We start from the raw sequence: 17,239 nt of genomic DNA, 5'->3' as shown, positions 1-17,239 counted from the left end.
TTTTTTAATTAAGTATAATATTTAGAAGCCTGAGTCCTGTTCACTTGAGACCTCTCTCTATACTTCTGAAAACTGAATGTGCAGCTTAAAAAAAAATAGAAAAACATAAAATCTCCATAAGACTTGGTCTAGATATCCTTCTAATGACTGTAGATGACAAATAGGAGTGACTGCCAGCTCTTCCTTGGGAGTTGGACGTCTAGGGGGCTGAAAAATATTTACCATACATGACCTGGTAGAGCTGGCTAGAAACCAAGGGTGGGAATCTTTTGCCTGGAATGTCTTTGGTTGGTCTCAGAAAGGTTCTGCAAAGCTTTTCCTGTTGACAGAGGAAGCTGTACAGGGTCTCTTGGCATATGAGCTGTTCTGCTTTTTACCTGTTGTTACTGAAGGAGGTGGGCAAAATTAGCCATATCTTCACTCTAAGGCTTGAACAGAGTGCTTGGTAAAAGCCACAGGAGAGAGTGTGAATCTGAACTCATAAAGCTTTTGTTGACACAACAAACCTTTCCCTTCAACAAGGAAGCGGCAGCACTGTGGCCCATCTTACAGAAATCTTACAGCAGCTTCTTGTAGTCCACCTTGGAATGCCAGGTGAGAGCCAGGCAGGAATGAAATGGGCTTCACACCTCCCAAGAGAAAGGCCTTGTAGTCTTTGAAATGCACAGTGGTCTTTGAGTCTGGGACCCTTTCTGAACAGTTCTTTATATTTTTTTTTAAATATACATGGGGTGTCCTGTTAGTTTATAGTTCCAGAAAAGCAGTTGTCCACTGCAGTTGATTCCTGTGACCTGTCAGGGGTAGCCTCAGCCAGCCCCGTTCAGCACTGTGATTCCAGGCTCTACCCCAGTCATGAAGCAATGGCTGGGAGACTTCTTGGCCATGGAGTGTTTTATGGAGGAGAAGAAAATAGATGCTGTGGCAGCAGTGTTGTATTAAAAATGGGAGATGCCTGAATTCAAAATGAAAGTCGTGTTTATAGTAGGATCTGAGAATTTCTTCAGACTGGGTCTCTGCCACTTTTACTATTATTAGAGCTCATCTTTTTTCATGAAACAACTGCATTTCCAAAGCTACACAATGAACCCTTTCTTTGCTTTCATGTTCTGGAAGTACAATTGTCTTCAGACAAAATTGCCTCATTTCTCAGCAGTGCATTTGACCAAGTGCAGACATGTTCTTGCATATGTTCCTGATCTGCATTCCTGCTCTAGCTTTGCTGTCACTCATCCATCTGTAGGTCACTTCAGTCACTGCACTGCACAAAGCTGTTCCTTTGTGCCTCTTTGCTTGACTTACAGTCAGCTTTCCCAGAGCTGAAGAATAAGTCTTGAAGAACTAGTTAAGAAAATGATTGGAACTAAACAATTGTCATCGTATAACGTGATGAGTGGGGTTTTTTTTGATGTCCAGGATTTTCTTTTACTGTAATTGCCACTGAATTGTAAGGACCCTGTGAGAGCTCTCAGCAATAAAAGTGGGTTTAGTAAGCTTTGTGCAGCTTCTCAATAGCTCTAGCATCCTCTGATCAGTGCAGTTAGGAGATCCTGGAGTGGAAGCTTCCTTCCCCCCTCTACATTCCACTCCTCCTACGTTCCCTTTACCACATACTCTCTCTTGTCTCACTTCCAAGAGTGGCTTGCAGTTAAATTCTGGCCCTGTTGAAGTTGATGAGAATCATGCTTTGTTGGAGCCAAGATTCAACTCAAATGGTTTTTCTTACTCTGGTTCTTGTCTAGTTGCCATCTTGCTACTGTTGCTTCCTACATAAAGCTAACGGGGCTGACATTGCAACTCAAACTACGGCAAAGAGCTGTGGTAAATTACTGGTATCAGTTGCATGTGAATTCCAGTCGGGCATAAGAGACTCCAGCACAATGTAAACCAAGCCATAGCTGGAAGTTGTCTGAAACAAAGACTTTCAAAAATAACTGTGGTGTCCTTGGCCACCCAAACTGCTCAGAGGAGTCTGGGGGTTTTTTTGTTGTTGTTGTCGTTTTTGCTTCCTGATGCTGCATAGTTATAATTTTCAGACAACGGGGCACTGAAAAGCAAAGGTGGGCAGTGAAAATCTCATTTCCTTGCCCCTAAAACCTTTGATACAGTTGCCCACTGAATAAAAAGAGAGATTAATAGCTTTGAAGTGTAGCCACGAGGAGTGAATGAAACCAGCAGACTCTCTGACAGCGCAGAGCAGAAGCTCAAGATGTACAGAAAGCCTCTCCCTTCCACTTCATCAATTCCTAATGGGTTAATACTTCCTCTAACCTTCCTATCAAAGCATGGGGTTCTGAGTCAGAGGATGGCAGGGGAGTTCAGAAGATCCCTTTCTCTCAAGCCTGGCTGACTGCTGCTTTTTATTTACTTAGCCAGTCTGCTGCCTTGGGATTGCTTCCTATAAAAGTTAGACCGAGGTTGGTGCAGGCTAAGAATGGCAGGGTTGTTGCAATGCCTGCCCTGGAGTCTGGGTCAGCACCCTTGTGTAAGTGGGAATAGGCAAGGGTGGAGAAGGTTTTATACAAGAAGGAACATGCCAAGGCTTCATTGTGAAAACTGTGGGTGATGGCTGACGGAAAGGGATCTTAAACCTGGAGACCTCGCTTGAATTTAGATGGATGAATTTAGTTTTGTAATACGTATCAAAGGGAAGACATTTTATCCATGATCCAAAGGGAAATTGCAGCTGGGTTTCATCTGAGCCCTTACAAAATAATGAAGTCCAGAGGACTTACAAGGGTGTTTCCATTTGAGTTCAGCTTGTGGTTAAGGTCTCCAAAGAGACTGGCTGGAGTGAGATGCCATAGATGTTCAGCAAGGACAAGCTTCCTAATGAGCTGGCAGATTGGAGAAGAATGATAGAGCAGAGACAAGAGGAAAGATCCCTTTTCCAAGGCAACTGCCTTTCTGGTGCCAAGGACTGAAATAGCTGTCACTGGTATGTTCCCAATGGGGAACAGGAAGAGACTGGAAAAGCAAGAGTGAGTGTGTGTGTGGGGGGTTGTTTTGCAGGACTGAGTGTCATTCCCCTTTTCTCCTGCCTCTTACGGGAAAGAACGAGAGAGGTGTTTTACTCCAAGAGGTAGGATGTCTTTATGCACACTGGGTATTTTGGGAAGTGCATTTGCTTTCCAGCTGTGCTGTGGATGGGGTGTATCCTGGCAAGGGCAGCAGAGCCACCTCCAGCATGCAGGAGTGGAGCTCTAATTGCCAGGCTAGCCCCATTCAAGAGGAGTAGATATGCATCTGCTTAAGTGCCTCTTAGAATTAGTCAATAATCTTGCTGATGAGATCTCAGAGCCTTACACCTGCACATGCAGGACATGATATTGCTCTGGATGTACCAGTATGGAAAAGTCCTTAGGCATCTACATAACCTGTGAATGGGATGTAAATTAATAAAGGCCTGTGTGCATTTGAAAGTCTGACACATAGATGTGGGGTTGGGGGCTTAGTGCCAATGAATAATAAAAACTGATTTAAATAGAAAATATTATAGAACCAGAAATACCAGAAGGTGAATAAGAAGTTGTTGCCCTGAATTTCACACTGTAAAACACTTGATGAATGCTGTAGTCTCAAGCCACGAACACCCCCAAAAATGGGCAAATGCTCAGGATGTCTGGGTATAGACACTCTTGTGGGGTTGCGGTTTGACTTAACGTCATTCAAAACTGCAGACAAGCAGGCAGGGTCTAGTGGTGCATCAGTAATGGGTATCTGAGGCTTGAGGAGCCTGTAGGGAAGTTCTTTTTTTTGAAAGCTGCAAATCAAAGGTCCTTAGCAATGAATTTAAAACTACTTTTGATTAAAAACTGCCCATGTGTCATCTTAAGGTTTGTGTAGCGACTTCATTAGCCTTCAGCTCTGCCTTATGTAAAATTCCCCAATGTTCTTTTGTAGTTGTTGGAAGAACGAGCTGCACGCCAGTACATTTTAATTCTTAACACTCAGATGTGCCAGCGCTTCACACGCTGCTTTCTAACACATCACTGGCAAAGTGCCCTTCTACCTAAAATCCTTCCATCGCTGGACTGTGCTCCTGTGTACTTATTGTTGGGTTTGAACTATGTCTGTGAGGATATCTTGGCTGTTTTATGATAAACTTTCAGTCAGCAGTCAAGTGCTGGCTCGCAGCAGGTCGTAAGGCAGTGTCAGATCGTTTGAGTCACAAGACCTGGACTACAAAGTGAAATACCGCAGATATATACAATGTTCCGAGCTAATGTGAAATATTATTATTTCAAGCCGTAATTTTGACACTTGTAGGGCTCTGAAAGCCAGAAGACTTCTGCTGGAACTAAATGTCGTGTGCAAAGCCTAAACTTTGAAATGCTCTGTAGAGAGAAAGGGAATCTGTAGCACACAGATGCAGCAGTTTGAGTTTTCTGCTTTGAGCTCTGATAGTCTTTGATGTTTTACTGTCAGCTGACATCCAAAGAGAGAACTTCCATGGTGCTCCTCAGCCAAAACCTGGTGAGATTGCTGATGTCATCTGAATGCTGGAGTAGCCAGTTTTCAATTCAGTGTTTGCACAGGAGGCTGCAAACCTTCTGCGGTGCCTGCATTCAGTTTGTAGACATGGCTTTATTAGGCTATTGTAGTGTGATGGTTTTGTCAATATTCCAGTCGAAAACAAAAACAGTGCCATTAATGGAGAAACAGGGAAAACCACATTTTGTACCAACCTGTTGGAGCTAGAAGCAAAAGCAGCTGAATTTTCCCTAATCACGACTGTGTGATTCTCACTGGATGCCCTTACACTGCAAAAGGGATGAGTGATTGGCAGGAACTAAACAGCCTCTTTTGATTTCGAGCTTTGTTCGGTTTGATAACGCTGCGTGCGTGTTTCACTTAATGGTTTGTAGCTCCAGGGCAGCCTTATCTGACTCTCTAAAACAGAAAATTAATAAAACCAACTGGCTGCCTCAGAGAGTCTTGCCTGTGAAGCTGCAGAGCTGTGATGTGGGAGTTAATGACGATACCTAAACGCAGTTTTAACTCTGACATCTCCTCTGACTCGTAGATCCCGATCGCATTATTGAGAAGGCTTCCCACTCTGGAATGATCAATCCCAGCCGCCAGTGGCAGACTTTGAAACACAACGCAGGAGTTGCCCACTTTGAGTATCAAATCCGTGTGACTTGTGCAGAGCATTACTATGGCTTTGGCTGCAACAAGTTTTGTCGACCAAGGGATGACTTCTTCACTCACCACACCTGCGACCAGAACGGCAACAAGACCTGCTTGGAAGGCTGGATGGGACCAGAGTGCAACAAAGGTTTGTGACAAATACTCAGCCCCCAAGGGACCGCTGGCCTTGGGTGGGATTTGAGGGCATTGTATCCAGGTTGCATCAGGGCAAAGGACTGATGGCACAGTGACCAGCTCTTACACAGAGAACCAGGGGCAGGAGAAGACTGGTTTCTGCCTTGTGTTAAAATCTCTGAGAGGCCTGATGAGTACTGGGCACTTAGCAGATGTGTTCTTTCTCTGATTATCCACATCTTTGCCCTTGGGAAGAAAACCCAGCCCACTGACTTCAATGGGAATTCTGCTGCTGACTTCAAAAAGGATTTCCCCTTTGGTGCAGAACTTCAAGACAAGCAGGAAGGAGAGACTTGTTTTAGAGCTGACCTGGCAAGTGTAAAGCTTTGGTGTTTAAAAAGTCCCAGGCTGTTTGTTCTACCTGAGATCATGTTCAACATGTTTATTAGGGAATGGCAACTTCCTAAGTAGTTTCAGAAGGAGAAAGCAGGACTTAGGAACAGACTTATCAGAATGTCTTGCTGATTTGATTTTACCTGCAATTTGAATCAATGCTCATCTTAATATCCTGTGTGTTCAGAAATATGGCTAGAGCTAAATCCAGAGTAGTCAGAAGCTGGTTTGAATTAGGTGCAAAGCCAGGAAGAGTGGCCCAGTTCACCTGCAGGAGACAGAGAAGGGAAACCTGTAGCCTAGAAGTGCCCTGAGCTCTCTAGGGTGGGATGGTTTCTCCGGCACAGAAACAGCTCTTTGAGCAGCACTAGGTACAGTTCCTCTGCAAAGGCAGAGGAATAATTTCCTACAAAAAGAAAAAACTGATATATTTCCTATCACAGAGAGTCACCCACCTTGGGTTTCCTTCCCATAGATTTGATACGAGAGACTTGTTAAAACCTTGGATTTAGTGGGATTACAATGGTGGTTAGAGATTAAAACATTCCCACGAGTGTGAAGGTGCCGGAAGCTGCAGCTGCTGATACTGTGCTGATACTCTTCTTTTTTGTTGTTTTAACAGCTATTTGTCGTCAGGGATGTAGCCCCAAGCATGGTTCTTGCACAATTCCAGGAGAGTGCAGGTAAATGCTTCCGATCCCTCCTTCCCTCCCCCCACTCCTTCCCAACTAATTAAACAAGTGATGCTAAACACAATAGGATTGGGCAGGGAGGGTGTTTTGGGAGTTGTGTTTTTGACCAAGGCACATTATTCATGCTGACTTGCCCAGAATAAGGGGGGAGCAGGCTTTTAATGCACTGATAATTTTAAGAAGCTCTTGGTTTGTGAAATGGTGGCACTGGGGGAAAGGGGGGGTATGGGATAAATCGTGTGAATGCTGCCTAATGAGCACTAACTAATTGTTTCTGCATAAATAGTGCAAATGTTTTCTGGGTATGTTTTTTCCCCCCAGCCTGATTAACAGGCTTTTTCAACTCCAAGCTTGAAGTACAGTGTGGCTTTTCTCTCCCCTTCTCCCTTTCACTGTTTCCCCCTTCTTCCCTCCCACCCCCAGGTTTCTTCCATCAGTAGGCAAAAGTCAAGCATTCTTTAGAATGGGATTAGTTAAATCTCTCGGTTCCTTTGCCATTGTGAGCCAGGCTCCGAGTGCTGAGAGGTTAATGGCTGGGATGAAATCTTGTCAGTAGGCTCCATGAATGCTGAATTTTGCTGCCATGCTTTGAAGTCCATTCTGTCCTGGCAAGGGGACAATGAAAAGCAGATTTTACTCATAACCCAACAACTAAATATTTGGAATGCCTTAAAATATCCATCATATATTTACAGCACAAGGAGGTTCTCTCCCTTACCCTTAGAGGGTTAGTGGATATTAAATGTGGATAATATTCTTTATCAACAAGCAGTTTCCAAGCTGCTGCATGTAACCCTTTATCACATCTGTTTACAACTGAGGGCTCCTGAGGTTACAAAAAAGGTTGATATTGATCCTGTGTGGGAAGGGTTAAAAGTAAAGTTTGGGTATTCATGAATAAGACTCAGAAGTCTGAAGGAATAGAAAGTCATTTCTCTACCTGACAAGCATGTTGGTGGATTCTCTGTTGCTGGAAATTTTTTCATGAAGTGGACTGGAGTTCAAATGGGAACTAAATCTGGGGTGTATGGCAGGCTGTTATATAAGAATTCAGCCTAAATAGCCACACTGGTTAATTTGTTCTCTCTGTCCCTGTAACCTATGCTTCAAAGCAAACAAACAAACAAAAAAAATCATCAAGGAACATTCTGACAGCGAGGTAGGAAGGAACTTCTCATCCTCACAAGAGCCGTGGCAAAGTGAAAGTCCAGCTGCAGGATGGACTGCTGTCAGTCCTTCAGTGATTTTTGACCGTTAGCAGCACTGATACGAGCTGGTTTACCTCCAGAACACCAAAACTAAATCTTTTTTTAATTAAAAAAAAAAAAAAAAAAAGAAAAAGTCTAGCAAGTAGTAGGAAGTATTGGAGGGGGGGGCAGATGGCAAGAGGAGCGAGTCAGTCAGGGCTACCAGTGATTTGTGCTTCTGTCATCAGAATAAACATGCCTTGTAGGGGTTGCTGTCTCCTAGTCAGAACAACAGGCTTTGTTTCCAGATTTTTTTTTCCTTTCCTTTCTCTTTCTAAGTCTCTTGCCTCCCACTCACTGCCCAGACATGCACTAGTGCTCTTATTTACTTAAGGTGCAACTTTCCCACACTTGATTTGCATAGTCTTGAAACAATGCTGTCCTTCTGGTGCTTTCAGATAACTTCTGCTTGCCAAGTCAGACCACTATCTTTAAAGTGAACACAGAAACAAGATTTTATTCTCTTTTAAGTTTTGATGAGTCATATAGCCTGTATGTTACAAATGCAACAGGGTTTAAAAATAACATCCCAGCAGAAACTGCTCTGCATTCTGGTACAACAGACAACTCCAAACGTTCCTAAAATATCCTTTTCCTTCTTGGTGAGAGTCACTTTCTTCAATGCAGGCCAGCCAACAAAACCATTTTTACTCATGAATCACTATACAAGGAAAGTTAACTTTAAATTTCTCATGAGAAACTGCTGCATACATATTATTAAACAAGAATTATTACTGTGAATCTTTTTCTGGAATTGCTATCTAACTTCTTGTTTTCTAAATGCCCATAGCCTTATCCAGTTTTGTTTGTTATGTTTTGAAGCTGATGTTTGAATAAAGTAATATCTTTGGCTGTAAAGCTCACAGAATTTTTTCTTGTGTGGTGTGGTTTTGGGTTTTTTTAAAATAATTATTTCATTTCTCTTTACACTTGTTTTAAAGAAAAAAAAAAACCCACCACCACCTTGATTTGACAGAAAGGAATAAAATTCTCAATGTGGATACCTGTTTTTGCAGGTGAGGTCCCTTAGTTTGGCTTGTGTGCAAGCTCACAGGCAAGTTGCTTTGAATGCAATACAAATTAAAAGGGTACGTTCCTCAATTTTGATCTCTGTGCATTCTTATTATATTCCCTCTACAGAAGGATTTTCCAAGAGCCACTTGAGAGAGGTTGTTTTGCCTTATCTGGTTTTCTTTCATGCTCTTTGCTCACAAAGACACATAAGTTGGACTGGCTTTTTTTGTTAACACACAAACTAATAAGAATTTCCCATTGGCTTTGAATAGGCTGCTACTGAAATAGCTATTAAAGAAAAAAGTTAATTAGGATGCAGTTTGTCACCTGAGATTTTTAGAAGGGAAGTTGGGCTTTACCACTGGCTGTGTGTGATTACCCACTGGATAGATCCTTCTGCCTTTTTCCCATGAGAAGAAATTGCCTGCAGAAGAATGGTGGGGGGTTTTACAAATAGAAAGCTTAGCTGACTTCTGTAGGGCTGAGGTTTGTTTTCATAATTTAGTGACAGCTTAGTGCATAATTGCTGCTGATCAATTACTCTCAAGACCTGTTAATGAACTGCAGTACCTCAACAAATCCTTGCTTTTCATTTTCAACTTGTTTTGCTTGTTTCTAACTATAGATCCACTTTAATTTGAAGAATCCTTGGTCTGTCTTGCTAGCGAGAACTAAATGAATGCCAAAATGAGCTTTCCCTTCAGGGGGCTTTACTTTAAAAGCACATCTTCCTTTTAAGTAGAGAATTCAGGTACCTAATTGATAGTGGCAATAAATAAAAACAAATTCTTCAGACGCTGAAGTTTCCCAGAATTGGATGTTTTAGTTATTCCCTGAAAAGAGGTTATTAGCATCAATCAAACTCTGAAACACACCAGCAGCTGATCTTTGCAACCGTGTAGAATCCTGACATGTGCTGTTTTCTTTCATCCCTGACTGTGGCCCAGTCCATACTGGCTGTGTGTGTCTCCTCGTTGGGAATAAGACTGGCTTCTGATGGAATAGGGAACTCCTCATGCTTTGCTACTGCCTTGCCAAGGGCTCAGAGTTGGTGGTTATGGTTTTGTTTGTCTTCCTGCGACCCCAGCATGTCTGAAACTCCTGGAACCTTGTATTCATGAGGATCTCTGGATAACTGTTGTTCCCACTGACTCTTTCTCCCCCCCCTCAATTTATAAAGCACCCTGTCAAAGCCCAGAGATTGATTTGTAGTGCACACCCACCCTCTCTGCCACATTTATATGAGGCTCCAAAAGAGTATTATTGTGCTGAATGGCCTCATGCTGGTTCTCTCAGAACAGTTATTCTTTTGTCAGGAGGCCGACTACAGAGACCTTGGCAAAACTACCAAAATGTTTGTTTACAAGAAACCATCAAACAATCCTTGAATAGCTTCTCCCCTCCCCTCATCCTGCCCTTCTCCCCCACTTCCCCAGCCATTTTCCAAGCTTTGGAGTTCCACGCTTGTATTTACACAGAGCAGTTCTGACTGGCTTTTGGTTTGTTTCCCTGTTCTGATTTTTTTTTTCCCCCCTCTTTAACCGAAGGTGTCAGTATGGATGGCAAGGCCAGTACTGTGATAAGTGCATTCCACACCCGGGATGTGTCCATGGCACTTGCATTGAACCATGGCAATGCCTCTGTGAAACCAACTGGGGTGGTCAGCTCTGTGACAAAGGTATGCTAATCCCACGGGGAGCCCATGGAACACTTGAATGTTAACACTGGGAGCCTTTGCACGTGAGGCTCAGAGTGCTGGGAGTGTGTTGTCCTTCAGCTGCTTGGCGTTGTCTCCACTGCTGTTCTGGCGTGTCCTTAACTTCTCCCTGCCCTGTCCTACTCTTGTGTGTGGATGCATTCTGTAAAGGCTCTGGAATAAACAGACAAAGCACACACGTGGGGGTGTTTCTGTTGCTTTCCAACCATGGCTCTAAAGCTCCTCCCCTCCTGCAGATCTGAACTACTGTGGAACCCACCCACCCTGTCTGAACGGTGGCACCTGCAGCAACACCGGCCCTGACAAATACCAGTGTTCCTGCCCTGAGGGCTACTCGGGACAGAACTGTGAAATTGGTGAGTGTTTGCTGCCACTGACAGTTAATTCTTACTTGGGTTTGGATACAGTCAATGAGATGGAAGAAAACTCCATTTCTAGTGTACCCAGTCAGGATTGGGTACAAAGATCCAGGCTTGCATGCTCGTGCTTCCTCGTGAGCTTTTGGTGTCTGTGAACATCAGCCTCCTGGTTCTTGCAGGAGTGCAGTGCAGCAATGTGACGATGATGTGTCCAGGGCAGAAGCGCGGGGTGGGCGTAGGGGGTGGCTCCTGGTGGCATTGCTGTATTCCCTCCCTGATGTGTCTGTGTCCGGTGCAGCGGAGCACGCCTGCCTCTCCGATCCCTGTCACAATGGAGGAAGCTGCCTGGAGACATCCACGGGATTTGAGTGTGTGTGTGCACCTGGCTGGGCTGGACCAACTTGCACTGATAGTGAGTTCTTTCAAATTTGTATGAAAAAAGATGCTAGTTTGCTGGTTTAGATCACTCTTTGTGATCGCTGATAAACTTATAGGGCAGCCTATTTAACCTTTCCCAGCTTGAGCATTGGTTCCTGGCAGCCCTTTATTCCCCTGAGCACTCCCTTCCCCTTTGCTGGTGCTGAGGTTTTTGTTTGTTAACTGCCAGGGGAAAGAATGGCCAAAGGCTTCTCAAAAGAAGCAGAATGCTGAATTTTTGTAGCATTCTGGCAAGTTGTTCAAAATGCTGTTTAGAGGGAGTTGCTGGATCAAAATATGACTTCCACTTTCAAAAAGGCCATAGGGTAAACTCTTTCCCCTGTGCTTTGAACCCCCATCCACACTACTCTTATTTTTAAAGGTCTGATTTGCTGAAATCAGACATGACCTAGAATTCCAAGTAGAAGTCCTGTTGTCCTTCTGATCCTCAGGGAAAACCCAAGTAGCAGCAACCATTTATCAAATGTGTCAGTTAGTGCCATTGCCTGTCGGGCAGTGGAGCTAAGCCTCTCCTTACTCTGCATTACAGATATTGATGATTGTTCTCCAAATCCCTGTGGTCATGGAGGAACTTGCCAAGATCTAGTTGATGGATTTAAGTGTATTTGCCCACCTCAGTGGACTGGCAAAACGTGCCAGCTAGGTGAGAACTGCTTTTCCCTTCATCCAATGCTTTTCAGGAGTGGGGAGAGAGAAATGCAAAAGTTACCGTGGTACAGCCAGGCCAGGGCAGTTGTGCCCTTTGCATTAGGGATGTTTGTGTTTCCACGGTCTGGGACAGTCTCCAAGCATGGCTTCCATCACTTTGTTGCTGCTGTGTGCTGGTAGTCAAAGGAAATGGTTAACTAAGAGACATCCTTCAAACCAGAGCTGCCCTGGAGTGGGGAGGGTGCCTCCCAGCGCTGCCCCCACATGTGTTTCTCCCTTTAGCCTGTGAGAAAGTTGCTGTATCTCTCCAGCCATGTCAACTCCTCCAGACCAAGGAGTTCACAGCTGGGTTCCACAATGTGGATGATCTCACGGAGAATGAGCTGGCTGCATTCCTTACACAACACACTCATCCCACTGACCGGGCTGCAGCATTTCTCCTTCCAAACGCTCAGCTGAGATGTGTGTGTGGGGGGGAGAAATTGCTCTTAATGAGTGGCTGGGTAATTATCAAATAATTAGCGTAGCCTGTATGTTCTAATTGCAGAGAAACTGAAAGTCTTCAGAAGCTGATGCATGATTGACTTTTGTTTGTTGCAGTCACACTAATCTGTGCTGTACAAGTTCCTCTTAGCTCTGAAGGAACTGCTGATCGCTGGGAGAGTGGGCTGTGGACTTTTCCCTTCCCCCCTGCCCTACAAACTCTGCATTGGGCTGTTTCCCCTTGGTTTTTCAGATGCCAATGAATGTGAGGGCAAACCCTGTGTCAATGCCAACTCCTGCAGGAACCTGATTGGCAGCTACTACTGTGACTGCATTACTGGCTGGTCTGGCCACAACTGTGATATCAGTAAGTGTCCATATCCTTGGGTTTATTAAAGGCTAGTTCTGTGGGGATATGTATGTGCTAAGCTCAGATTTAAACATCGGGCAGAGCCCCAGCAGTTGATGTTTTTAGAAAGGGAGTAGTTGGTGCAGAATGAAAATACACAATTTTATCAAAGTCATTAGCCTGTACCATAGCTATATTCTGATAAAGTGACTGAAACAATGATGTGAAGTTTCACTGCCTCTCGCAGCAAAATCACGAAAGGTTTCCCACCCATTATAATAACCTTATCTCAAGGAAGGCATGCAGGAAACTTGACAAAAGGTTTATCTAACTGCAGTTTTAGACAGACCTGAACTCTCTATCTAGTGTAAATATATTTTTGCCTTCTAACCATGCTAATTTTATTACAGATATTAACGACTGTCGTGGACAATGTCAGAATGGAGGATCCTGTCGGGTAAGCCATTCTTGGTTTACTTTGGTTTCCCACAGACTTGCGACAGTAACCAAAACATTTGAGTCTAAGCACAAATAGTTTGGAAAATAGCAATTAGGGGGTATAAATTGTCCTTTCTTTAAGTTGGGGGGAAGGCCTATGTCATGCTATAGCATGTCAAGATATGTCTGTACAACAGTAAAGGCAAAAAATATAACTGCAAGAAATTACTCATTTTCACTGCCAGTGTCACCAGTGAATGGGCTGGTTGTGCAAACTACCTTCTGTAAATGTAGGCATTCCACTGCAAAATGTGGATTAATGTGTCTTGCCTGGAAATTAAGAACATAAGCCAGGACTGGGTCTGTGTGTGTTCGTTGTTGCCCCCCCCTAAATATTTTTGCCTTGTTGGACATAGTAAGATGATTTTTTTTTTTTACTTTTTTTTTTTCCTTAATATGACTACCTCAAGAGGGAGGAGAAACCTTTAACTCTAAACTTTTCTGTTCTTTCCCAGGACTTGGTTAATGGTTATCGGTGTATCTGTTCACCTGGCTATGCAGGAGATCACTGTGAGAAAGACATCAATGAATGTGCAAGTAACCCTTGCATGAATGGGGGTCATTGCCAGGATGAAATCAATGGATTCCAATGTCTGTGTCCCGCTGGTTTCTCAGGAAACCTCTGTCAGGTAAGAAGCCTGGATGAAAGGCAGGCCCTCAGCCAGTGCCGTTTGTACCAGCGCTCCGGATCTGTGCACGGAATGCCTGGAGTCCAGTGAACCATAGGATAAAGTTGTACTTGATATCGCTGTCAGTCTGCCAAGAAACTGCTTGATTAATATATATTGGGGGGGGGGAGGAAAGAAACCAACAAAACCCCTGTCGGGCTGTGGAGGATTCTTTTTGTTAAACGGGGTTTGCGTATCCAGCTTTGCGCTCTATTAATTTTGGCTGTTCGATACCAAGAGTCTGTCTGCCCGAACAGCCACGAGTCGAACTAAACTCCGTGTTATGAATGACTCTTTGAGAGAGCAGATAAAAAGGTCAGATTCCACAATGTCGGCCTGTCATGGTGAGGGAAAAGCTATGATAAACCTTCTGTTTCACTCAGCCTTCCCTCACTCCTTTTTCCCCTCCCCTTTCTATTCCCCTTCCCTCTGCCTGCGCTGCTTGCAGCTGGACATAGATTACTGCGAGCCCAATCCTTGCCAGAACGGCGCCCAGTGCTTCAATCTTGCCATGGACTATTTCTGTAACTGCCCTGAGGACTATGAAGGGAAGAACTGCTCCCACCTGAAGGATCACTGCCGAACAACTCCCTGTGAAGGTTTGTGTTGCCTCACGGGTGAATGGGAATGTCTGGCAACAGTTCCTGCCCCTCCCCTGGCTGGAGCCCTAATGCAGCTCCAGCAACGGAGTCACTGGAGTAGCTCTTGCGTAAAGAGGCTGAATTTTGCTCTCTGCCTTAGGCCTATGAGCAGATGAGTAATATTTGTAAATATCAGCTATTGAAAGACAGCCTTATGTCCACGTGGACAGAAAACACAGGTAGCAAACGGCCTATTCCAGGCTGTGAATGTGATCCAGCAACCTTCAGATAAAATGTTGTGATTATTTTATGCACAGTTGGCACAGTCCTTTCATTTTAAAGCAGCAAACATATTTGGCAGTGTTAGGTTCATGGTTGGACTCGAGGGTCTTAAAGGTCTTTTCCAACACATGTCTTCTAAACATCCGTCACTGGGAATTAAAACGTTGTTCTTAGCTTAAGGAATCGGGTCAGATGGGCAATCCTCATGCAGGTTCTGCTTTTTCACAGTGATTGACAGCTGCACCGTGGCAGTGGCTTCCAACAGCACACCCGAGGGGGTTCGCTACATTTCTTCCAACGTCTGTGGTCCTCACGGGAAGTGCAAGAGCCAAGCGGGTGGGAAATTCACCTGTGAATGCAACAAAGGATTCACCGGCACCTACTGCCATGAGAGTAAGAGCTGAAAGGAGGATATACACTCTTTTTTTTTTTTTTTTTTTTTAAGAAAGATTCCATCCTTCCCTCCCAGACTGCTTTAAGGGTTCTTTATTGTAACGCAGTGAACCTTGGAACTGCTTTAAGTTTTCATATCCCGCCTTGGGTGAGGCAGAGTGGAATTTGCTGGGCCTTGGGGAAAGTTCACAGTAATGAACCCTCTGGCCATGAATTGTATGTTTTTAAAAACCTTATATATACAAGGTCTGAGGGAGTTAATAGTGGGGTTTAACGTGGATCTTAAGGACTCCTGATTTATTTTTTTGTTGTTTTTAATAGTAATTGTTGAGTGATGGGTTCATCGCTTCATCCAGTTTTTCACCCATTTCTCATCTTGATTATAACCCTTCCCCTCAAAAAGGTCTTAGAAATGGAAGTAGCACCAAACAGTCTGCAATAAGATGATGACTTCCAGTAGCTGTACTCCTAGTTTGAGTTTTTTTCCTCTTTTTTTTTTTCTCCTCCCAAATGTTGCAGATATCAATGACTGTGAGAGCAACCCCTGTAAAAATGGTGGCACTTGCATCGACGGCATCAACTCCTACAAATGCATTTGCAGTGATGGATGGGAAGGAACATATTGTGAAGCGAGTAAGTTATCCATTCTTCAGCACACAGAAAGATCTCTTGGGAAAACATTGGGAAGGAATGGCTGGTGCTGTCCTGAAGACAAACATGACCAGTGCCAATAAACTGCTTCAAAGGCCATTGGGGACCAAGTGTCCTCTACTTTCCACCAAGTCAAAGATTTTGTATCGGAACTAAACCCAAGTTACAAATCTGGACTGGGAGTAGAACCTGGCCCTCCCACGGTTCAGTTTCCTGCTCTATCCTTTGGATAACGTTCAGGAAGAAACCCTTTGCATTAGTAGATGCCACTTTAGGAATGGCCTGTCTGCATATCACACCTGTATTTTGTCGATCTCTGGAGCAGAGGAGGAGCAAGCACTCTGCTCCCATCCCCTGCCTAACAGAGGAGTTTATGTAATAGGCCTTTTCACTGCTTGTTTACTGAAACAAGATTACAAACAAAATGAAAACAAACAGCGGGAATGTGTTGAAACATTCTTCATCTCTGTGACAGGGCTTATAGCTTTAAAATACTGACTTAAGTGTTTAATCCAGGATTGAAATACGGGCCAAAATTAGGGATGGGTTATGCTCCTTTCAAGCATTGTTTGTCAATTCTGTAAACTCCCCTGAGCCGGCTTTCTCTCTTTAACTTATCCAGATATTAATGACTGCAGTAAAAACCCCTGCCACAATGGAGGAACTTGCCGAGACTTGGTCAACGACTTCTTCTGTGAATGTAAAAATGGGTGGAAAGGAAAAACTTGCCACTCTCGTAAGTTCAGCGTTTCCAAAACGTAACAGGCGTGCTCTGATTGGCCGCTTGAACTCGCAAAGAGCACCAGTCTTAAGGATGGTTTGGGTTTCTCACAGGCGACAGCCAGTGCGATGAGGCGACGTGCAACAACGGCGGGACGTGTTACGACGAGGGGGACACTTTCAAGTGCATGTGTCCTGCAGGATGGGAAGGAGCCACTTGTAACATAGGTAAATACCCTGCATAATCGCCAGGAAGCAGATGCAGCAGTGGATCTGTGACCTCAGTTTTTCCTCTTGGCTCGCATTCGAGGGCTTTCTAACAACTTAGCGGCGAATGTTGTTTGTGTTCCAGCGAGGAACAGCAGCTGCCTGCCAAACCCCTGCCACAACGGTGGTACCTGTGTGGTCAGCGGGGACTCTTTCACTTGTGTCTGCAAGGAGGGCTGGGAAGGACCCACATGCACCCAGAGTAAGTTGGCTCTGCTTCAACTTTTCCAGAGTGTTGCCTGATGAGAACATGAGCTCATCCTGTCGCCCTTGGAGTCAAGATTGAAACCAGAAGGGAAAGCTTGTTTGATGTAGGCTTTAGCATCACCTGAATCTTTGTTTTTAATGACTTTGTGTGATAGAGCCTTGACCTGGGCATGAGAAAGTTGCAAATCAGCTAAGTGGAGACAGATGTTGTCTTGTTTTCTCCTGCATTCTTTTTCTACGAGCAGCTCTGTCTGCTTCCACTTTTTCTTTCCCCCCCCATTAGATTCTTTACAAGGATCTCTTCCTGTGTACATGTGTTCCATAATGTAGTTAACAAATTTTGTGGTAGAAGCCTGGAATCAATTTA

The 17,239-nt window shown here is 44.2% G+C and overlaps 1 protein-coding gene across 1 annotated transcript in view; it reads left to right on the top strand.

Annotated features, from left to right (window-relative positions):
- Positions 1 to 17,239, top strand: part of JAG1 (jagged canonical Notch ligand 1) — a 35,014-nt gene that overhangs the window by 12,422 nt on the left and 5,353 nt on the right. The window contains exons 4-18 of the mRNA XM_032682604.1: positions 5,024 to 5,278; positions 6,281 to 6,341; positions 10,159 to 10,289; positions 10,565 to 10,684; positions 10,986 to 11,099; positions 11,655 to 11,768; positions 12,510 to 12,623; positions 13,016 to 13,062; positions 13,559 to 13,732; positions 14,220 to 14,370; positions 14,863 to 15,027; positions 15,547 to 15,660; positions 16,301 to 16,414; positions 16,513 to 16,626; positions 16,751 to 16,867. Of these exons, the coding sequence (XP_032538495.1) occupies positions 5,024 to 5,278; positions 6,281 to 6,341; positions 10,159 to 10,289; positions 10,565 to 10,684; positions 10,986 to 11,099; positions 11,655 to 11,768; positions 12,510 to 12,623; positions 13,016 to 13,062; positions 13,559 to 13,732; positions 14,220 to 14,370; positions 14,863 to 15,027; positions 15,547 to 15,660; positions 16,301 to 16,414; positions 16,513 to 16,626; positions 16,751 to 16,867 (1,905 nt within the window). The remainder of the gene's footprint in view (positions 1 to 5,023; positions 5,279 to 6,280; positions 6,342 to 10,158; positions 10,290 to 10,564; positions 10,685 to 10,985; positions 11,100 to 11,654; positions 11,769 to 12,509; positions 12,624 to 13,015; positions 13,063 to 13,558; positions 13,733 to 14,219; positions 14,371 to 14,862; positions 15,028 to 15,546; positions 15,661 to 16,300; positions 16,415 to 16,512; positions 16,627 to 16,750; positions 16,868 to 17,239) is intronic.

This window comes from Chiroxiphia lanceolata, chromosome 3 (genome assembly GCF_009829145.1).
Source record: "Chiroxiphia lanceolata isolate bChiLan1 chromosome 3, bChiLan1.pri, whole genome shotgun sequence".
Classification (NCBI taxonomy): Eukaryota; Metazoa; Chordata; class Aves; order Passeriformes; family Pipridae; genus Chiroxiphia; species Chiroxiphia lanceolata.
Note: the sequence above shows the minus strand (reverse complement) of the source record. Positions and strands in the feature narration are given on the sequence as shown.